The sequence below is a fragment of the Polypterus senegalus genome, chromosome 8 (assembly GCF_016835505.1).
Source record: "Polypterus senegalus isolate Bchr_013 chromosome 8, ASM1683550v1, whole genome shotgun sequence".
Taxonomy (NCBI): domain Eukaryota; kingdom Metazoa; phylum Chordata; class Cladistia; order Polypteriformes; family Polypteridae; genus Polypterus; species Polypterus senegalus.
In genome coordinates, this window is record NC_053161.1 from 175,395,565 (window position 1) to 175,419,539 (window position 23,975).

The window sequence follows — 23,975 nt, forward strand, 5'->3', positions numbered from 1 at the left end:
ATGCAACGTATAACTGACCGTGAGTAAATATCGTTTCTTTCTCGCTACACAATCTGCATCTGACAATAGCATTCACACAAATGAGAAGTGATTGAACTGTGTCCGTGGTTGTAAATGTTATAGATTTGTTCAAGACTTTTCCAAATTTCATTGCATAAGCTCTTGTCTCGCGGGCCATGAAATTTTCTCTTAATGGGATTTCACTTTCACCAAACAACAAATCTTCTAATTCTTGCAGATACGCCTCTTCATTGGGAAGAAACACTACTGATGACAACACAAAGTAGACGGTCTACATGTCTCTGACTTAAAAGTTTAAATCTGAACAATATATTTGATCTCTTTTCACTGTTCCGTTATTTCACAGAGTAATAATTTCCATTTGTTATCGCTAATGTGATCTTTACTATCATTTTTTGAGACTTTCGAATTTTCATACTTTCACTGTCTCTAACCTGCTCTGCCTGTGTATCGCGCCACTTTTGAATTCTTTACGACGTTCTACTTTGTCATCTACTCTTTGTCTTTTATTTCCATCCCCCAGCCTGGTTAAATCTCTTGGCACAAAGTCTTGTCTCATGGAACGTGAAAGTGTCTCTCTGAGAAAGTCACGTCTCGTCTCTCTTCCCAAGATTTTTTAATTATAACTAGCCAACCCGCGGTGTAGCATACGCAGCATATAATTATTTATTGATGGGTGAACACTTCCTGAATGACACATTTGTCCAAATGGGGAGGGTTTGAGGATACGACTGTCAGTGAATGAAAAGATGGAACTCTGGAGAGAGCAACATACAATTGTCCGTGAGTGAAAACAGGTTTTGGCAGATACAGGCATATTTTTTTGAATGTTTGTCCTTGTGCCTTATTAATAGTCATTACAAACACCAATCTAACAGGAAATTGTCTGCGTGTAAAAGTAAAAGGCAAATTAGAATCTGATGGGGTCAGGGAAATCCGGGGAATAAGGACAATTTGTGAGGTAGTAGACGTGATCGTCTTAAACTTCAGTACATTGTGGTGAATGCTGGTAACAGAAAGTCTAGTGCTATTGCAGAGACCTTTTGCTGGCATGAGGTTCCTGAAAAGCATGATGACTGAACCAATTTTAATTTTGAGTTTATGCGGAGGCATGCCAGTGGGAGTAAGACTATTAAGAAATTTTTCTGGGAATGCAAGTTGATCTGCAGGATCGTTTGTGACGTTTTAGTCAACGCTGGTAAAAGTTACATCATCGTTAGGGATTAGTTTCAGCACCTGTTTATTAAGGTGTACTGAGTCTTCGTTGGTGACGCTTAATATAGATCGCATGCCTCGAGAGCGATGTTGGAAGCCTGTGGAGGGTGAGAGTTGGTGGGCGGGGCCTTGTGCATTCCCCATGACGTGGGAGGAGTGTTAGAGTGGGCATTCGTGGCTCTTCGTGTGTAACCCATGGACGGGGCTCTGTGAGTTGGTGGTCGTGGCTCTCTGTCTTGCGTGCGGTGATGAGTCAACGTGGCTCAGACATGTACGTAGACTTTTGCACAGACGAAAGCGACCAAGGCTGTGTTTGGTGAGTTGTTGCGTGCGGGCACATGAGCAGGCAATGCACATGCCTCGAGAGTGACACTGGACGCGGGAGGATGGTTACAGTTGGCATGCGTGGCTCTGTCGTGCGTAAACCATGACGCAGTAGGCGGGCTAGGGTTGGCGAAAGGGGCTCTGTGAGTTGGCGGGCGTGGCTTACTATCTTGCATGCCCTTAGTGAATTAAATATATAGTTAGAGTGATGAGTCTAAGTTTTAGTTACTTAAAAGAAAAAAAATATTCAGTCATTTAAATGAAAAATCATTTTAGTTATCTGATGATCAAGTAATAAGTCACTGCTTCAAGTAATGTAATAATATTTTCATAATTTTTTCATTTCTTTAAATTCAGGAATACCCATTATGCTGAAAAGAAAGTGTAAGTTCACAGAGCACATGAACAGCAAATATCAATGTTTTCAAAAGGCCACAACAGACTCAATTTAGGGGCTGATGCTCACAAGATTCAATTTCACTAGCAGGCTATGAAAAGATTTCTAGTCATATTTATCCAAGATTTACTGAGAAACATTGCTTCAGTTGAAATCTATAAAAGAATGTTGATTAATGTAAATAACACTACATTGAAAAGAGTCAAATTATTCTTATTTTGCTAGAAGTTATTTTACCACGTGTACCTGTTTGTTACACAGTTATGACAGTTCAGCTATCCCAATAAGAATGGAAGGAATGAAGTCTGTTCATTTATGAAGCTTGACCTTCAGAATATTGAATGGCTTATTACAGGGGTGTCAAACACAAACACACAGTGGGCCAAAATGAAAAACTTGGACAAAGTCGCGGCCAACCTTGATATTTATTGAAAAAATGTCTACAATTAAGGAAGTCTTTCCTTTTCATCAGATGTAACAATGAACCTTTTCATATGGAGACAAACTTAAGTTTTGCTTAAACACTGAATCTGGAACAAGCAAAGCTTAATACTATAAACACATGTGAAATGAAATGTCAAATTAAAGATGTATCTGTGGCATTCATTTCTTAAATAAAATTATAACAAAAATCTTATGCCTCTTTGGGGTCAGGCTCTGAGCTGAGGAAATCCCCAGGATTGAGTGAAGGTGTTCATCAGTGAGACGACTCCTGTGTGATGTTTTGTTCATTTTCATCAAGGAGAATAGTTGCTCACACAGATATGTGCTGCTGAACATTGAGAGCATTTGAGCAGCTTGTGTACGGAGTCTTGCCATTGTGTCAGGGATTTAACGTGGAAACTGCAGCACCCACAGCGTCGTACTTTGACTTCAGCGAGTCACTACACTGGAGTTCAATCAGCTCCATTTGGAAGTTACTTGCTGTGCTTTCCACGTCAACTGCAAATGGATTGCTAAGCAGTTCAAACCTACATTTCTGGGCATCAAAGTCGGCAAATCGCCGGGTAAACTCAGCGCTGAGTAAGCCGAGTTTATCAGCAAACTGTGCACTTCGGAACACGGCGGTAGAGATCTGTGTTTTTATGGTTTGACAGCAAAGAAAATGGCCCAGGATTCCTTGCAGCATGTGAGTCTCCCACGGGCACAATTTTGTTTTAAAAGCCCGCACTGCAGCGTACACGTCTGTGATGACACGGCCCGTCCCTGAAGCTGCAGGTTCAGCACATCGAGATGGCTCGTGATGTCACAGAGAAATGGCAGCTTAGACAGAAACTCTTTATCCCTGAGCTCTGCTGTGTCTTTCCCTTTGCTTTCTAGAAACTGGCAAATTTCCTCACGCAGCTCGAACTATCTGCTCAGTACGTTTCCTCTGCTTCACCATCTCACCTCTGTGTGATGCGACACGTCTGCGTATTCCAAGCAACACTCCTCCAGAAAAGACTTGAACTGGCGGTGATTCAAATCTTTAGCTCTTATAAAGTTAACTACTCATGTTATGGCGCTCTTAACATGTTACATCTTCAGGGCTTTGTCACACGACGATTCCTGATGTATGATGCAGTGATAAACAGTTAGCTCACCTGCACAGTTCTCTCTCCCCGCATCTTCTCCTGATTCCTGGCCATCAGTCCACTCTTTTGACCGCACATCGCGGGCGCACCATCTGTCGTTAGTCCCACAAGTTTATCCCAAGGTAGCCTCATTTGAGTTACACATTTGGAAACCTCTTCAGAGATTTCTGTTGCTGTGGTTGTGCCATACATTGATTTTAAACACAAACGTTCCTCCGTAACGCACAGATTTGAGTCCACTCGCCGGATGAAGACTGACAGCAGGGCAGTATCAGATATGTTGCTGCTCTCATCCACAGCAAGGGAGAATGCAATGAAATATTTTCCCTTTTCCATCAGCTGTTCACATAGATTTGTGGCACGACAAGTTACTGTGTTTCTGCTAAGGCTCACGTTTAAAAATGCTTGCCATTTCTCTGGGCACGACGTCGCCAACTTTGATCATTCACTTTTTTGACAAACTCTCCCTCATTAAAGGGCCGGGCAGATTTTGCAGACTCTACTGCCACAATAAACCAAACTTCTTTTCATCTCCTCTACTTTCTGGAGCTTCTATGTCCAGGTCCTTGTACTTGTCATGGTGTTTCGTTTCATAGTGTCTTCTTATGTTATATTCTTTGGTTACAGCTATGTTTGCTCCGCACACAAGAAAAACAGGTCTGTCCTTTACATTTGTGAACAGATATTCTGCTTCCCACATTTCTAGAAAGATTCTGTTTTCCACCTTTCATTTGGCCATTTTTGAGAGGGGTGGCCTAATGTGACTGGTAGCATTAGGTCGCTAATGAATGTCAACAGAGGAGGGGGTGCTTGTGGGTTAAGAATGACACGCCAATGCACCAGCAGAGTATTCTGGGATTTGTAGTATTAGCGGTTCATGTGCTGTCTACTGGCGGGCCAGCTCTAGTAGACATTTGATATTTTCTCAAAGGGCCAAATATAATTTTACTGAAGGCCTGAGTTTGACATCTATGGCTTATTAGTTTGCCAGGGACTATGATTTTGATCATCACCTAATAATTATAGTGTGTGACAATAGATGGCGCTATTCCAGTGCTTGACTCAGCACAGACAGACATGAGAGGCTCACTTACAAAAACAAAGAGGCTTTTTAGTTTTCTTTGCTCGTATGAAAACGTCTTCCCCATCCTCACGAGTTTGCACAACACAGTCCAAAGCACAAATCCCAATCACATTCCTTCTATTATTCTTTTCTTCTCCTCTCCTCTCCTCTCCTCACCACTCTGGCTCTTAGAGTAGTGTCTGCTGGTCCCTTGTGGTCCCTTGTGCTCCAGGTGCTTGTTGACCCACTTCCGGTTATGGCAGAAGAACTGCCCACATGGGCTTAGGGACAGTTGCAGCACATCCTGGCGGCCCCCCGGATCCCAACAGGGCTGTAGCGAACTCCAATTCCCATGAAGCCCTGCAAGGGACTGAGGTATCGCTGCCATCCAGAGGGGCTAACATCTAGCATTCTGGGGAGGTGATGCTCAGTCTACATTTGTTCCCCTGGTCCTTCCAAGGCAGGGCCCCCAGCCACCCATAACAAGTGATAAACTGCTTCTAAAGGTTTATATCATTTTAAAAACCCATAAGACAGTATAAAGACGTATTATGACATCACTGAGAAAGGCCTCCTCAGAAGTCCTCATTTTCAACCCAAATGTCTTTATTTCCAGAGAAAGAGAGTTGGCAGCCCATGTTTGACCATTCTGGATATTTCACAGTTTTACTTGTTCGGGACAACAAGGCACTCCTTAAGTAATGCAATGACTTATAACGAAAAATGCAACGTTTAAAATTAAGCCCTAATTAGTAAAGAAATTGAATGTTTATGAGACAATCATCTTTACAATTCTTTTTACAGTTGTTGCTTTCTGTCCTGTAACTGAATGTATCCTAAATGATTTCTTTCAAATAAGAGTAAATAAAATGTTATTACCGTATATACTCGTGGATAAGTCCTCCCGCAGATAAGTCAGGACTAGATTTTACTGTATCATTTTTATTCTATGTAATTGTTAGTTAACTACCTTTGCTTTTTCTGCTTTTTCTACCACTTTTATATATAAAAATTTGATTTATTTTCATTCCCTTTTTTCATAATTAAACAACACCTTTCTTTGCCTTTCACCACCCCCCATGATTACTGTTTAAATTAGGTTTTAAATATTTATTTCTGCTCTCTCTTTCTCAGGCCTGTGGCTCCTTGCAGTTTAGTGAGTATATTTTTATATATAGTGTTTCCTGGTATCCTGATTCAGTTTTACCCTTCTCTTCTCATCCTTTGTCCATCTGTTATTTGTAGTATGTTGCTACTTCTAGCTTTCCTGAACAATCCTCCAAACACGGTGCCCACATTCCAGAATGGACGATTCTCCTCTACATTTAACTGGGCTCTCAGTGTTGCAGTGAAAGAAATACAGTGATGAGCACATTTATTGACCACATTCAATTTTATCTTGTAAACAACTATATTGCTGCATGTCAAAAATGAAATGTGTTTCTTCTTTTAATTAACAGCAGAGGTAGCACGGCTATTTGCCTCATATGGGGGCTCAAACAACCCAAGGAGGCAGTTTAGGTCTACCAGAAGGGTGCCCTCTCCAAGCCAAGTACATCCCATAATGTACACACATAATTTCTATTGTCTAAGTGACCAGACTTCTACCAAAATATCAAGTGTATTTGTCAGTGAGCCTTGCTGCCTCTGGACTTGGAGAAAATTGGATCTCCTTCACGGGTATGTAATATTATTAGACCACAAATAAGTAGCCCAGATGACGTAATGTAAAGTATGGAAGTAGAGAAATAATTTTGGTTTTGCAGAATAATGTCAGCTGTGTGAAAAGATCATTAATGTGAAATGACACGGGTAAGTAAAATGTGTGATATGTAATTCAAACTGGAAAGTCAGTCTTCTCGCATTCTTCCATTTCTCTGCACCTGATTGGTTGCTGGACCTCTTTTTAGGTCTCAAGCACAGGATAAGTAGATGATGAAGCACACCCATACTTCACCCATACTGTTCACATTACAAATTATTACCCTGCCTGCACAAGGAATAACCAACAAACATTTGATCTTTTTGTTCAACTATCATCAAATTGAGTGGCATCGGGTACAGTTGGTTAAAGATGGAGCAACAAAGCAAATGTGATAGTGCCAGGGTTAGAGCAGAACTTTGGACCTTTTTATATTTAGCCTTTATTATGTTATGTTGCTTGTTGCCCAGGAAATGAAGCTGACCCAGAAGTCCTTAACAAAAAGCTCATCGAGGTCTTCCCCAAGATTACAGATGCTGGAGGGTTTGAGGTCCTAAAAATTGTAGGAACAACACGGTGCAGAAATTTGGAACTTATTCCCTGTCCGAATGAGGGATACGCAGTACAGAATTTAAAGCATCAGAGACCAGGATTGGACAAGCAGCAATTTATATTCGTCCTCTGCAAAGAAGTCTACCTGTTAGTGCTGTCAGTTTCATTTTAGCACTCTGGACCTCATGCAATAAAGAATTTGTGAAGCACTTTTTAAAATGAAAAAATTACAAATTCTCGACTTGGAAAATTTTTAAATAACTTGAAAATAATAAGCAAAGGACATCTCTCTGTATGTCATGAACTCTAATATGATCAATTAGGAACTTTCACATTTTTAAAATTCAAATACCGGTACATAAAAAGCTCATATATTTGGACCCTATCACTTTGGAACATGGGATGTTATCCGTGTATCACAAAATTGTGTTTTTTTTTTTTTATTAGGATGTTAATCCTCAAAATGCACCTGGACCCCCGGGTTCATGTATAACATGTTAACAAGCATTCCCCTTCACCCTCATCAAAGACCACAGGCATAATTGTAAAGGGTATGTCAGCTCATTCTCTTTTTTATATACCGTGCTTCCATGTATTAACCTAGAACTGTAAACGGTTGTTTGAAACTAGATTAATGTTCATGATTTAAATTTGCTGTTTAGGAGTCCTGATCAGGCGTGTATGGGTAGTGATGAGCCAGTGGTAGCAGAGCCAACCATTCTCAACTCTCACCTACACAGCAACTGAAGTCAGACCATCTTCCTCAGCAAGTACCGTGAACCGTGCAGAACCTTACCCTGACATTACTGGAGATGATTTGAAGGAGAAAATGGGTTAGTCTCATAGATATGGGAACTAATGACTGCAGATGTTCTTGGGCTGAGTTTTACAAAGGTGTTTGTCTTAGGATGCATTATATAAAAATTTGTGCAAAGATTAAAGTATGCACATATTGGAAAAACTGAAGTGGTCCACAGCAAGTAGCAAAGGATTTTAAAATGGCTTTGCTGAAATATAATGAACATGAAAGACCACTTGTTCTGAAAATGGATATAACTGTTAGTGATGAAGATCGTGAAAAATCTCTTCTTTACTTTTATAAAAGAAAGCAAAATTGGGACTCCCCAGTTACCTGTACCCTGGAAGGTAATCAGTACATCGTACGGTGAACACATTTTAGAGAACATCTTGTGTTTTTCTATCCTATTGTGCGAGTGATAACACTGATGTCATTAATTTAGGAGACACAGCTGTAGGAGAGGATGTGGAAAAATAAAAATCAGTTATTGATCAAATCTGGTGTGCGTGACAAGGGCCACGAAAAGTCTGTCTTGCGACAAGTGCAGCTTCTGTTTTCTGTAACAAACAAGAAGTTACAAGTGCCCAACTGATGACCTTTACAATTGTGTAACTGCTGATCCAAAATTATTGTAAAGATGTAATGTCTTGAAATTCTTGTGCAACTAAAGTCATAAGGTCAAATTTTGCTTAGCATTATAAAAGATTTAGGACACCGACTTCTGGCAGATGAAGGGCAGGTGTCCTAGGACTGTGCTTCTCTGTCATTCTTACCTTTGCCTGGTGTGTATTAATAAAAGATTTTTTACTAACTTTAATTATATCTCTCTGTCTTCAGTCACGAGAAACGACAATAGAGAAAAAGCGTCCACAGTTTCTGGCGCCCAACGTGGGGCAGGAGACGGCCGGCTGACTCCTCGAGCGGGAAGATCTCAGCGATCTGTCTTCTTGAAGCAGACTGCCGCTACAGTGTACACCGGCAGCAGAGTAAGCAGCTCCGATAAAAGTTAGGACTGCCCTGTCCTGAGACGACTCCTGCGTGAGGAGTCCCCGGTCTCCTTCTGGTACAACCACGGTGACTGAGAAGGATTTTCCTGACAGAGCTGACTAACACCCAGGCTGGGGTAAGTAACCCGGAGGTTTCCGTAAAAAGATAAGCTGGGGGCGGGCTTGCTGTAGAGTATAAAAAGTGACCGGGAATAGTAAATGGAAAAGAAATACCTTGTTTTAGGTCACTCCTGTTGGGAAAGATAGTATAGAACACTATCCTCTGGGAATTAAAAAAGGGGGATTTAGGACGGGATCCGGTGCGTGGCACACCCATAAACCCGGACAAATCTATTGGACAGAGGATAGAGCATAGAATAGAAGAATAACAGGTTAAAAAAAACAAGGGGAGTAATAAAAAGTACGCATACTAGAAATAAATATTTGCTTTCACCGTGCACTGTGACAGTAACGTAGGAAATAGTGTAGTATACTTCCCCTGGGAATATTAAAGGGAACGTTAGGGGGGTGAGTGGCACACTCAGCATTCCAATAGTTCATCGGACAGGGGACGAGTAGGACAAGGATAGAAAGATAAATCTGGCACAGGGCTGGGGAAAAGCAAAGGAAAAATGGGAATACATAACAGCAAGCCTGCCAACCGGCATCCCGGGGGTTCGAAGTCTTTTATGCTGGAAGGATTGTTTTCGGAGGATCAGCAGACGCCGCACAAAAAAGGGTCACCTAGAAAGTTAATAGAGAAAACACAGGATTGGATTTTAAAAGGGCATGTAAAAAATGGAATAAGCAGAGCGGTGGGCGTTGGCCATTAGAAGGGACAGGAGATGCAAGTGAGATACAGGAAATAAGAAAGATTTTATGTAGAAATACACAAGGTTGTTGTAATGGAGGACCGTGTCGAATGGATATGTTTGATCGGTGGGAGTTAGTTATTAAAGACAGGAATTTGGAAGCAGTACAGAAACAGAATGAATTGCTAAAAACAAATGAGGGTAAATCTAAGAAAGAAAGAGAGGAACTGCTAATTGCGCTACAGAAAGTGCAGACAGATCCGGGACCACAGATAACCAAAAGTAAGAAAAAGAATAATACTAGTGAAGATTCCTTATACCCTGTCATCTGTTCCTCTCCACCTCACCCACAACCTCCACCCCCTTACCCTTCACCTTCACCCCAAGTAAGTGCGGAGCCAGGTCTCTCCGATGACGATATGGAAGCGGAACATTCAGTTTTCAATTCTCAGTCCCCCGTGTCTCACCATACGAGGAGTCAGTCCTATGGGAAGGACCGACAAATGGCACCTGTTTTTAGCCCTCCTTTCCCAAAACTTAGAAACACCCCCATGGTTACCTTTTCGTGCCCTTTAATTGAGGTTCCCAATCCCCATTATGATCACACCCAGGCTATAGGAGCCCAAAATTCCCCTACTGTAATGATCCACGTAACTGGGACATTCAAGAATTAAATGAAGTAGTCGCTGCTTTGCCCGATCCTAAAATTGTTGGAGGGAAAAAGTTTGTTGCTGAACTGACTATGTATGACGGCATGTATAAACCAAATGCCGCAGAATGGACTCAGGTACTGAGACGGAAACTTGGTACTACCTGGGCAACCGTTAATCACGGGACTATTAACGGGCAACAGTGGACTTGGGATGAGATGTGTCACCGAAGAGATGGTCCCGTGGAAGCGCAGTTTTGATCAACAGTGGCAGGCACTGAAAAATGCCATAGAAGAGAAATATAAAAAGGCACTGACTGGTCCCTCATTTCGCTGCGAAGCAAAGAAAGACGAAACAGTTGATGAATGGGCACACAGAATTCAGGATTTAATGGCTAACCACTCTGGGCTAGAGAATGCGAAGATCGCACCCGTGCTGCAGTTCCCCTTTGTCTCAGGACTGAGATCTGACATACAGACCAAAGTGCGGACTTCCTGCATCGGGTGGGAGTCAGCCACATTTGAGGAAGTCCTGCGCCACGCCGAACATGCGGAAAAACAGACCAAGCAAAAAGACTCTGATATTCAAACTAAGCTACTAGCTGCCCAGATGAACTATTATACAGGAGCAGCTTTAGCAAGAGGACGAAGAGCTGGCTTCCGGACGAGGGAGAGGAAGGGGCGAGGACGAGGTGTCGGAGACTTCACTGCTGGACAACCCACAAACCACTTTACACACTTTCCTTCTTATTCTAATGCCTGTTATAACTGTGGCGAGACTGGACATTTCGGGGACTGTCCCCAGAACCGCAACAATTCTTGCCACCCACTCCTCAGCCTGTTTTTTCTGATGTATCGGACCAACAGCATTGGGCATAGGAATACGCAGGGACCCCCAGCCACTCACTTCAGTTACCCCTAATTACTCATAGCCCAGAGACTGATCCTTTATTGACTTTACTTGTTAATGGCACTGAAATTGCCTTTCTTGTTGACACTGGGGCCACTCGGTCCACCCTCTCGCTGGCAAAGGTCCCTACCTCGAAAGAAATTGTTACTGTGCTCACTGCCTCAGGACAGCCCCATCAACTCCAAGTCTCTAAACCTCTTGTAGTCCAGTCTCACCCAGGTGGACCTGCCTTGCAGCACCGGTTTCTTCTGAACCAACTTTGCCCTGTAAACCTCCTGGGACGGGATTTGATGACAAAGCTCTCCTTTTCCATCTCTATGACTGATCAAGGATTTTTCTGTTCCTCCCCCAAGATACTATGCCAAGCCGCCCTCCACCCCAAACCCTCTTTTGCAGCCTGGACTTTAAATGTTTCCCCACATACCATCCTCCTCAAAGCCCTACACTCTTTTCCCTCATGTCTTTTTCCCCACTTACAGGTCCCTGACACTTTACACTGTACTGCCCAATATTTCCCTGCAGAAGTAGACACCCCTTGGCTAGAATCTTTTCTTTCTTCAGGAACCTGCCCTGAAACCCTTCACATCCCCTGCATTTTCATTTCCTCCACAAAGCGGCCGCTTGTACATCTTACATGTGCACAGAGTATCTTTTATCTCGGGGATCAGTGTCTCATATTTCTTTAGCTAAATCAAGCACTGTCATTGGGTGGAAATCGGACCATGGGTAGAACAATGTCTTAATAGAACAGACTGGGTACATGTTGCTTCAGGTGTTTTTGATACCTCAGACCATTTAATAACTAAAGTTGTGCTTCAAACTGATTTTTTAGTACATCGTACATTATGCTGCACTTCCCTTTCTGCGTTGTCATTGCAAACTACTTCCCCTTCTTGGCTCTCAGCGCTTCCTGACTCTTTGTGGTCTCAGGGTAAAAATGATTATGGAAGGATAGCCCATTGTGAGCCTCTGGTGATCTACCCTAAATCTTCTTTCCGTCCGCACCGTGCCCAGTATCCTCTGTCTCCTGAAGCAGAGGCTGGCATCTCCGCGTACATTCCGATCTTGTGAAGCGTGCGATTATTCCAATTACATATTCTCCAGTTAATTCTCCCATTTTACCTATAAAAAAGGCTGACGGTTCATGGCGTTTTGTACAAGACTTACGACAAGTGAATGCTGCAATCTTTCCTAGAGCTCCTATTGTACCTAATCCTTCCACTATTCTTTCTGCAATCCCTCCCTCTGCTCGTTATTTTTCAGTAATTGATTTAGCCAATGCTTTTTTCTCTATCCCTGTACACCCTGACTCGCAATTCTGGTTTGCTTTTACTTTCCAAAGCCGCCGTTGGACATGGACTGTCATGCCTCAGGGATATACTGAAGCCCCTTGTGTGTATGGACAAGCGCTTGCTCAAAATTTAGAAGGGTTCTGGCCAGACCAGGGTAGTACATTAATACAGTATGTAGATGATATTATGTTATGCAGTGCTACTGAAGAAGACACTAAAAAACTACTGCAGTTTCTGGGGGACAATGGACATAAAGTTTCAAAGGCTAAATTGCAATTAATTCAAACAACTGTAAAATATTTAGGTCATGACATCACAAATGGAACAAGAGCTCTCTCTAGCGATCGCATTAACACCATTCAAAATCTTCCCAGACCTGTCACAAAACAACAGGTTATGTCTGTATTGGGCATTCTGGGTTACTGCCGGCAATGGATTTTGAATTTCACTGAAAGAGCACAGCCGTTACAAATTTAGCAAACACCCCTGGCCTTCCTCTTTCTGGTCAGGTGCAATGGACCGAGCAGGCTGAGAAGGCTCTCTGTGACTTAAAAAATGCACTTTCGGTGGCACCAGCCTTGGGCCTTCCGGACTTTTCTCGTCCCTTTACTCTGTTCGTGGACGAAAAGGGGGGATATATGACTGCAGTTTTAACACAATTACATGGGGATAAACAAAGGCCAATAGCTTATTTTTCGAAAAAATTGGATCCTGTGGCCGCAGCACTTCCGCCTTGCCTTAGGGCTGTGGCTGCCACAACAGAAGCTGTGCTAGCCAGTACAGATATAGTGCTCATGAGCCCCTAACAGTAAAGGTGCCTCACGCTGTACATTCCATTTTAGTACAGGCTAAGACCTCCCATCTCACTACTGCTAGGGCAATACACTATCAGAATGTACTCTGTACTTTGTCAAACGTCACAATTGAAAGATGCTCCACTTTAAATCCAGCCACCCTGTTGCCAACAAATAACGACGGCGAACCGCATAATTGCCATACAGAAATAGCAAAGGTTGTAAAGCCTCGAGTAGATCTACAGGAAACACCTTTAGAAATTGGAGAAAATATTTTTGTAGACGGATGTTCTTTGCGATTGGAAAACGGAGCACCCTCAACTAGTTACGCAGTGGTCCAAGGGGACCGCCTGCTGGAAGCAAATCGAATTTCATCAAGTTTAAGTGCACAAGCAGCTGAATTAATAGCGCTCACCCGAGCATGTCAGCTGTCGAAGGAAAAATCATAACAATTTATACAGATTCCAGATATGCCTTTGGAGTCTGCCATGATCATGGGGCATTATGGAAATTGAGGGATTTAAGACCAGTACTGGCAAGCCCATCCAACATCAAAAGTTAATCGAATCCCTCTTGGAAGCCATAACTAAACCATCAAAGCTAGCGATTGTTAAATGTCAAGCTCACACAGGAAAACAGGACCTTGTCAGCAAAGGAAATGAATTGGCAGATTACTTTGCTAAAAAGGCTGCATACAGTAACACACCAATCTCTTTATTCCAACAGAGAAATGACAAGGACCCTGATAATCAAATTATTTCTTTACAGAGTGCAGCCACGGACATTGAAAAGAAAAAGTGGTCCAAAGAAGGATCCCTCTCTGATGGAGTCTGGACTCATCAGCAAACTAACAAACCTTTTCTCCCAAAAGCTTCTTTTCCAGGTATGGCAAAATAGCCCATGGCCTCGACCATGCTGGGAAAGATGCCATGGTTCAAGATGTTGAAAAACATTGGGAAGCTGTAGGCTTCTCTACATATGCAGAGCAATTCTGTAGACGCTGTGCATTATGTCAAAGGTTTAATGTAGGAAAAGGCACTCAGGTAAGTCCCGCGTTACTCCTAACCCAATGGGTCCGTTTGAACACCTCCAAATGGATTTTATTGAACTAACACCGTCTAAAGGTTACCGATATTGCCTTGTGATTGTCGATGTGTTCTCCCGATGGGTAGAAGCTTTCCCTTCAAAACGCAATGATGCCAAAACGGTTGCTAAAGCACTAATTAAAGAAATTATTCCAAGATGGGGCATCCCGCAAAAGCTACAGACAGATAATGGTACTCACTTTGTGAATTCCATTATAAATGAATTGACTACCTGGCTACAGATCAATGTACATCATTACTGCAAATACCATCCACAAAGTGGGGTATTGTGGAATGATGCAATGGCACCCTAAAAGCTAAGCTTGCAAAAATTTGTGAACAAACCAATTTATCCTGGCCAGATGCTTTACCCCTGGCTTTAATGGGATTGAGGGGCGGACACACCGGCAATTGGGGCTATCGCCGTTTGAAATCCTGACCGGACGACCCATGCCCGTTGGCATGGTTATAGGAAATGTGAACCTGCATACCGTGGACAATGATCTTCTCTCTAGTCTTACAGGCCTCCGGCGTCCCTGAAGGAATCCACGAGCAGGTTAATCAGGCTTGGAGAACCAGCCCTCCATCTAAGACTCGCCGATTCCCTTGGGCACCTGGATCCTGGTTCGAGACACCCGGAGGAAACATTGGCATCAGCCTAGGTGGAAGGACCGTTCCAAGTTCTTTGTCCACACCACACGCTGTAAAGGTTGAAGGATTGCCCGCCTGGATTCACGCCGCACTGCAAAAGATGGCACCCATAATATACATACTCTTGTTGTTTTTTCTTCCATTATCCACTTCACGGGTGACACTGACTTTCCAGGTTGAGGAAACTGCCTCATTCCAGGTTGACTTTTGTGCAATTGTTCCCTGTACTGGCAGACAGGAGCAATGGGAATGGCCTGACAAATATGTCTGTGTGAGCTACCCGGTTTATGACTCTGACTCAAGTTTTGCTTCATCTGACTCTGAATGTGGCTTCTGGAGTGATGTGTTTGCAAACACAGGACCAAATGACTGGGGTTATGAACCCTGGCAGGCTACTCAGTATGGCCTAAAGACTCGATTCTCTATTTTAAAGGGACATGCCTCTCATGAGTGTGCTAAGAATCAGTGTAACCCATTAATCATTACTCTAAAGAATCCTTCTTTGCATGATTCAGGAACTTATGTCTTAGCTGCATATGCAAGTGGTCATGATCCCGAGGACTTTTCAAATTAAGGTCAAGGCACCTGCTCCCTCTCCTCTGTCCCCTTTCCTACTCAGTTTTTCACTACTGCATCCGCAGTGAGGAAAAACCCTAGTTCAGGCTTTGGATCTAACCACCTTAACAAGCACGTTCTCAGTAGAAACTGGTTATGGGGACCAGAATAGATGGTTGCAGTGGGTAATCTATTCAGCAAAACAGGTTAACCGTTCACATTGCTACGCTTGTGCAGCTGCACGTTCTTCTCTAGCAACAGTCCCTTTCCCACTATCTAACATTTCTGACCCTACTGGTCTGCCTTGTCTTCTCTACTTATTTACTACGTCCAAAACTTCTATTGATTCCAATTGCGCTTTATCTGTTCTTTTTCCCCATTCGTCATATGACTACCCCCATGTTTCAGTCCCATGAAGGAAATTTTACATGTTTTAAATCAAATGGAACTGCTTGGGTAGGAGAATTACCTTCTTCCTTCTGCGCCCAAACCTTCCATGTCAATTCCACCTCTTTTAATTCCACTCTTTCAAAATTTTTGCTTTCCCAAACTACCCCTAGATCTGATATTTGGTGGATGTGCCGCAGGTCAAAACTGTTTGATATCTTGCCTTTCGATTGGTCTGGCACTTGTGCCCCTGTACAGCTAGTTATGCCCTTTCGATTATTATCCTACCCTCTTCACACTCTCTGTATCACCCCTAATTCCCAGCTCTCCACTTCCTTCCCCAACCCGTTCCCTCCCAGACTCTTCCTCCAGCTTCTCCCTGCACGGCCCAGGAGTATATATTGATTCTATAGGAGTTCCCAGAGGAGTCCCAGATAAGTTTAAAGCAAGGGATCAGGTAGCAGCTGGATTTGAATCTATCATACCTCAGATTGCCATTAATAAAACGTTGACTGGATTAATTACTTATATTATAACCAGCAGCGTTTCCTTAATTTTACTAGAAATGCTATAGAAGGTATTCATGAACAATTAGATCGTACCTCCCTAATGACTTGGCAAAATCGTTTGGCCCTAGATATGTTACTTGCGAGAAAGGTGGAGTATGTGCTATGTTTGGTGATGCTTGTTGTACATATATCCCTAATAATACTGCACCTGATGGGTCCATTACTCGAGCACTAGCCAGCCTAACATCTCTTTCCAATGAACTTGCCACTAACTCAGGCATTTCTGACCCTTGGGATCGATGGTTCATATCCACCTTTGGGTCATGGGGCCAAAGGCTAAAATCAGTATTTATTTCTTTGGCAGTAGTATTCATTGTCCTTTTACTTATCGGATGTTGCATTGTTCCTCTTATTCGCTATATAATATCCAAATATTTCACTGCTTCTATAGCCAAGGCCTATATGCTACACGAGGAACATATGCTCCAAATTGCCTCTTCAGTTTCCTCATCCCTTTCCCCCTCTCCTCCTCCTTCCCCATCCCTTACCTCCGCCTTCTGAATTTTCTTCACTATTTTATCATGCCCAGATTGATAAAAAGGGGGGAATGTGGAAAAATAAAAATCAGTTATTGATCAAATCTGGTGTGCGTGACAAGGGCCACGAAAAGTCTGTCTTGCGACAAGTGCAGCTTCTGTTTTCTGTAACAAACAAGAAGTTACAAGTGCCCAACTGATGACCTTTAATATTGTGTAACTGCTGATCCAAAATTATTGTAAAGATGTAATGTCTTGAAATTCTTGTGCAACTAAAGTCATAAGGTCAAATTTTGCGCTTAGCATTATAAAAGATTTAGGACACCGACTTCTTGGCGCAGATGAAGGGCAGATGTCCTAGGACTGTGCTTCTCTGTCATTCTTACCTTTGCCTGGTGTGTATTAATAAAAGATTTTTTACTAACTTTAATTATATCTCTCTGTCTTCAGTCACGAGAAACGACAATAGAGAAAAAGCGTCCACAAGGATGTGGTCCGACACTTTTTTAGCACACTGCTGGGAAAGGTTCAGTTTGGTTTCAATATGAATATCGGTGAGTGTGACATTTTTTTTTTCTCTATTTCCTGGTTATTTGTTTCATCATAACGTGGATGATTTTAAACTGCTGTGCTTGTTCTTTATCAGGAAACGTAGCACGGACATTATTGTTTTGAAGGAGAACCTGACCACCGGATCCCAAGCACTTCTGAGGGTCTCGTTGAGAGCAGCTGGAAAAATATTGGGCCCCTCATTCTTGCAGGATGGACCTCGTCTGGTTGGACTGAGTCCTGCTATCATACATGTTCTGCATTACTTGGAGGTCAACCAGAATTGGCAACTGTGGTAACTGAAGACTGTGCAGACCTCGACTACAGAGCCACAATACAACTAGTATGTGCTAAAACTCAAAGATTTATTTTTGCATTTACTCATAAAGCATTGATACATTGTCTTTTTCTCTTCATTTGAATAACTGAATGTTACAGGGAATGGTTATTGGTGATAATGTATTTTTTTTATTTAATCTAGCTGCAAGGAGATACAGCACTTACAGAGCAGACCAGGAGGACACAATATCACACCTTGCACTGTCGTGGGATCTGCCAGCGGTATCCACAACTAACAGGAGGTGGCTACACAATAAAATGGTGCTACATGCTATAACTTTAAAAACATACGCAAGGTTGAAATTGATGTATATGTTACATAGCCAGTTTGTGATTCATAGCAACATGACTTACTTATAAAAGTCAAACAAACAATGCCATTTTCTGCTCTCTAGAGAGTGTTAGCTCAGCAGACTCCTTCTCATTATTGTGAATTTGACGCTCCCTTGAGTGACCCTTCACTTTTCCTCTCCTCCCCTCAATCCACTATTTAATGTTGCATAAAATGTACTATTGATTTCATACGTTTTATTAAAGTTGCTTTCGCAGGTTGTAAGAAGGACCACACGGCAGGTAAAACAGTTGAGACGTGGCCTAAAGAAAAGTATGCTTTGGCCCCTGCTGACCGCTACGGCAGATGTGGTTCCCCTGATGTTCTCCAGGGCAAAAGACATGGACTACACCAGCGTTTCTCAACCTTTAAGAATTTGCAACCCGAGTTTTCATAACAGTTTTAATCGCGCCCCACTAAGTTTTTTTTGAAAGGAGCCCACTAATACCAGTTTGTTCTTTTTTAATTAAGATATATCATAGACGCATATTTTATTATACCTACTTAACTTTTATTGACATTTATCTAACTCTATATTTATTTTTCTAGTATCAGAATGTAGTTTAAGTTAATTTGTTTTGGTTTCAATAGATGTATTTTTGATATTTTTCATTCGTTTTCTTTTTTTTTACATCTTCATGCCCCCCCTAGGGGGGCCCGCTATACAGACCAGCGGTAACCCACCTTTAAGTTGTAGTTTTTGCACCATTTATAACTTCTTTCAGGTAGCAGTTTTTGAGGATGTTCATTGAAAATGGTATGTTTATATATTTTGCTCTGTGTCAAGGAAGGCACTACCTCCTGATAAAAATCATCTCTTACACTTCACATATTTTGCAGCAACATCAAGAGAGTTGGCTGAACTCCTTAAATTCTGGTTGGGATGGGAGATCCTGCCAAAGGAGCTTAATGTTGAGCTATCAACTGGTACCTATATAACATCAGCCACGTTTCGAAAAACTGAGGATACCAGCACACCTCCAGAACTCCTCAGACTTTGCGACCTCACTTGAAGCTTCAGTTAGCAGGGTTTTTTCTGCTTTTGGCCTTGTCTGATCATTGAAATGTTACTTATCCACACATTTGTTCTTGATGTTGATTTGTGTTTCATTTATAGGACAGTTGTATAACTTTGGAACGGTTAGTTGTACTATGCAATTCCTTGTTACTACTGAACCTTAAAATTAGGATAAAATATTCTTTGGACACAGTCTTTTCTCAGTGTCTTTATTCTTCACAAATCACTCTTTGTTCTCTTGCTAGGACAATATACAGGCTTGGTAACATAATTCAGTCGCATGAAATAAGGACAATACATGGGGTGGGAGTTGAAAAAATGAAAAGTCAAAAAACTGTCACCATAATCAATTGAATATGCTTCTTATAAGTTGCACATTTTCTACATAATTGGCCACTGCATCGTCACACCTCTCTGCTGGAGCAGGCAATGAGGCAGCTTCTGCATCAGTGAGATCACGAGGCACAGATACACTGCTATGGTGGCTATGAGGTCCAACACAGTCATCTCCGTCAACATGAACATACAGAACACTGATGTTAAATACAGTCAGTATGGGTATTAATATTTTTCCACAAGTATAAACTCCCAACTGGTTACTCATTGTTTTTATTCTGAAGTTTGTTGAAAATTGATCATGACAATATCTCCTGGTTATAGTGGTCCCCAGAAATGGGAAAAATATCAAATTTCATTCCCCCCCTAGAATCCAGATTCTTTTGTTAGATTCCATGAATGTGTTATTGTACAGAAAATTTCAGTATAATGCAAACTACAATCAGTACCTCTGTGGGGTCATCTAGATCTTGTGCCAAGCGTCCCATCCACAGCTGTAAAGGAGTTTGGTTTCCTTCACTTTGCAGGCCGTGGTGCTTCCAGGCATTCTGGAAGGAATTAAGGTTCCTTTGTATTAATGGAAGGAAATTCCAGTGCAGTGAGAACAAATGAAGCTCATTGTCTGGCTCAAGAAGTTGCCGTCTTTCCAATGTGAAAAATATGGAGTAGAAAAGGTCAAGTACATGCTCACACATCTCTCCACATCCTCTCAATTCTGTTGGGTGGAAAAAAATTGAGATATTCTGAAGTCAAAACTTATGAAATTTAGACCACTTCAGCAGACAGGCACTCTCTGTAATATCCTGTGGAGGACTGTTATTGGATAAAATGAGAGACTGACTTCTACATTTTAAGTCTCTCATTTTTGTGCCGACAGATTTGGAACAAGAGCTCCAGTTCTTTAACTCTGGCCAGCTGCAACTGTAGACGGCCTTTGGACTATTCAAGCTATCCTTATAGCACAATAACAATATCATTCAGAATATCCAAAATTATATATATACCTTTGGTTGTGTACGCTTCTACCTGCGATGTGTAAATTCCTATTGACTCCTCTTCTCTGAACCATGAGTTCTGCTACACCAACAAGTTCTCCACCCTTGTCTGATCAAACTCTAGATGGTAAGCCAAATTGTTTCACTGCAGAAAGAAAACTATTCAGGACTGTGTCAGCACAGTTATTAGCTTACACTGTTAGGTATACAAGAAGCCGACTAAAACCATCTATTCCTTCATGAACAACAAACCTCCACCTGGACGAGGAAAACATTTTCAGGATAAACACTAGCAGATTCAGCAGACTGACGTGTACTAAGCATGATAAAAGCAATATATAATGATCTGAAATCAACTACAGTAAATGCATGCGGACTATAAATTTGGATTCATTACAGCATATCGCTATACAGTACTTAAGCCTATTGATAACTGATTTAGAAAACTGAAAGGTTAATATTTCCCTATTTGAAGTGTATTTATGACCGCTGCAGCTTACCTGATCAGCTTGTGGTTGCCATCTACAGTATGTGCCACAGACAATTAGGTCCAGGAACAGAATACGGACAGCGTCTTAATGTATGCAGCCTAAAGGTTCTCATCACAACCCCCTCTGGATCCACTCTGCACACTGATTTTTGCACCCTGGCAACTATATGGATAATACATTTTTTGTGGTAAATTCTACATCTAGTTTGCGGATGGCAAAATCTTAAACTCACAAAAACAGCTACTGAATAATAATTACAACATACCTGGGAATCGTATTCCTTGTGATTTCAGATGCCCATGTATCATCTTGTATCCCATGTCTGGGTGATATCTTTGAATGTTAGAGAGATTTGGGAATAAAGGTCTGAAACACTGCAAAATAAATGTGACTTAAGTTATTTGACTGGCTACACACACAACTATGCAGCTCTAATCTGTGAGAGCAGACACTTTAAAGGGTTTGACCACATAACGTTTACCATTAGACATCCTTTCTGTAAATTAGATTTTGCTTAGTTCAATGTGGGTAAACTAGTTCAATTACCTGTAAAACGTGGATCACACTGCTTAAATTGCATTGGGCCATCTAACTTGTGAAAGTTTTCTGACAAAAAGCACACTTTGGTTAAATTGCAGTTGCATTAGTGTTAAATCAGGGTGCTCATTATCATAAAACTGCTAAACGTCTGATGGCCAAAAGTGATTAAAGCCTTTCACACTGCCTGCATGCTAAATATCACAGATCCGTGTGGTAGATAAGAAAGTATCATGTTTTCCACTGCTCAGAGCTGAAAAGTTCTTTGAAAAAGCAGCTGCGAATATGCATCTGACTTTATACTCATAAATCAAGGGTCAAATACTCAGTTCAAAATATTAGTTGGAGCTGCTTTAGGCATTCCACGTCAAAGTATCTAAACTAATACAGCCGTTGCAGCTTACCGTATATCAAACTGGCTCATTTACCTTGTGAGCATCTTCTCTGATACACCATATAGATCTGCAATCTGTCGTACTTTTAAACTGCATAACAGAAGGTGTTCTATTGACTCAGCTGAAATGTCAAAGGATGGACGTCCAGAGCAGGGAACTGCGTCACCTGAACTGGAGTGTAGTCGAGTCTGTCCCACCAGTTCTTTGATATTTTCAAAAATAGTTTCTTCGATATCGGAGTCTAAAAGGGCAGCCAACATTGTAATTTCTTCAATTCTCTCTCTGAAATTCGTAATATCTTCGGCAGAATCCATTTCATAGGCAGTAGTAAACATTTTTCTAATCAATTCTTGAGCTATCTCGTTTACTTCCATCTCACACACAGCCATGTTGAATAAGGCATAGCCGATCTACAGAAGTCGATTCACCAGTCAATAACTAGAGGGTGTGTTAAAGCCCACCCTTCCAACTTGGACGAGTGAAAGTGACAGTTTTATTTCAAGTCGTATTTCTTGAAGGTTTGGAGGAACATCACGGACAAAATGAAATAAATAAATAAACAAAAAACATATTTCGTGGCATTTATTTATGCTCACATTTCACAGTACTTTCATTTATTTGCGCAAAACCCAGAAGCTCATAGCGATTGACAACTGAGTCATTTTAAGATGACGTTTACAAAGGTCTACTTTAATGACAAAGTAAACTACGAGGCTAAAGTGAACATTGAGGTTAAAGCCAACATATCCACTTTAATCTCAAAATTAGACCTTTTCACCATGTCCTTAAATTTTTTCTCTGAGGCTCAAATGCGCTGCTGTGGAATATGCGATGCTTGAATATGAAAGTACCACGAATGCAGTTGTGTCGGCATTGTGCTTCACCACATCAAACCATTCAGCAAACATCGCAGCAGGCACATCGATACCGGAGGATCCACAAAGCGGCTTTGTTTTAATCAACACCCTGCTGCGAATGCCAACTATTCCAGCACAACCAGAAGCCCTATAGTTGTTCCTCTCTTACAGTTCATGTCCGCACCTTAGTGGCTTCCATGGCCCTCTGCTTCTGTAGAGTCTTCTTAGAGCAAGAAACGGCTCAGTATTTTGTACACTTTATTTATGATTGTCATCATTTGTAATGGCTCCAAATTATGTGTTTGCATAAGGACAATTGATTAAAAATTCAATTTCAATTAATCACTTAGTTCAAATTTGTAATTGAAAGTCACTGTGAATTAATTGAAATTTGTCATATTTCCTTTAAGCAATTAATATTTTTCTGAAAAGCAGACAGAGAGAAAACTCAGTGATTTTCTAATACAAAACAGTTTTAATAATCAGTTGCCTATGTATATTAAATTACAGGTAAAATTCCATTACAATGAATATCTTTACAACAAAGTATTTTTATAGACCCAACAGTTTCCCCTTATGACACGAGTCTATAGAAATCCCGTTGCTATGAAGTACATTCAGCAGATACATTCATTACAACGAAGTGCACAAAAGACCTTGAAATGCCTGAATGAATCATCATCAGAGCAGTTAGTTCTGTGTTCGCAGCTCAGTTGTGCACAACGATTTCCAAACAGAAACATTAATTTTTTTCTTCTTCTATCTTTCCTCATACTGTGTTTTTTTTTTTTTTCCATTTTTGTTTCCTGCGGTTTTCATTGATACCTTTTGCTGATTGCTCGTCAACAATTGAAAAACATCCATTGGATTTTAGAATACAGAAACGGCAGACACGAAAACACTAACAGTTCATATTAGAAAAAAGAAAAAAAAAAAATGTACATTTTTGCAGCTGGCGATTGTGGCAAAAAGAAAAAAGACGTTACCAGTGAATTCAGAATTGCGCCAACTTTCTTGAAAGACAGAGCAAAAACAGAAGAAAAATCTTGGGTTGCAAACATATGTGAACTGCTGCATTTGAAGACGTCGTATGTGGTTCAGTGATGTTCATTCGAGAAACATTCCTATTAATGCGGCACTCATTCAAGAAAATGTGAGGTTTGCAAACTCTTGGGACCACCACCAACTAGACAGCATGCCAAAGAGCGTCCCAAAGGGCGAACTCCATGTCTGTATGGGGCAACAGCAGGCTCACAACTATGCTGCGTCTCTCTGTAAAAGTAAACAGAAAAGATCTCGATGGGTGATGCAAAG

The 23,975-nt window shown here is 41.5% G+C and overlaps 1 protein-coding gene, 2 long non-coding RNA genes and 1 pseudogene across 3 annotated transcripts in view; 2 read left to right on the plus strand and 2 right to left on the minus strand.

The window, feature by feature from the left end:
- Positions 1-23,975, plus strand: part of LOC120534718 — a 278,943-nt pseudogene that overhangs the window by 199,091 nt on the left and 55,877 nt on the right.
- Positions 1-23,975, minus strand: part of LOC120533412 (gastrula zinc finger protein XlCGF26.1-like) — an 80,464-nt gene that overhangs the window by 30,105 nt on the left and 26,384 nt on the right. Inside the window, exon 5 of the mRNA XM_039760277.1 lies at positions 19,517-19,531. Coding sequence (XP_039616211.1) covers positions 19,517-19,531 — 15 coding nt within the window. The remainder of the gene's footprint in view (positions 1-19,516; positions 19,532-23,975) is intronic.
- Positions 1-23,975, plus strand: part of LOC120533496 — a 61,324-nt gene that overhangs the window by 16,229 nt on the left and 21,120 nt on the right. The window lies entirely within an intron of this gene.
- Positions 19,624-21,895, minus strand: LOC120533486. The gene is made up of 4 exons (XR_005634506.1): positions 21,138-21,895; positions 20,882-21,034; positions 20,391-20,526; positions 19,624-20,101 (listed from the first exon to the last, which is right to left on the minus strand). It is a non-coding gene; the product is annotated as an uncharacterized LOC120533486 (long non-coding RNA).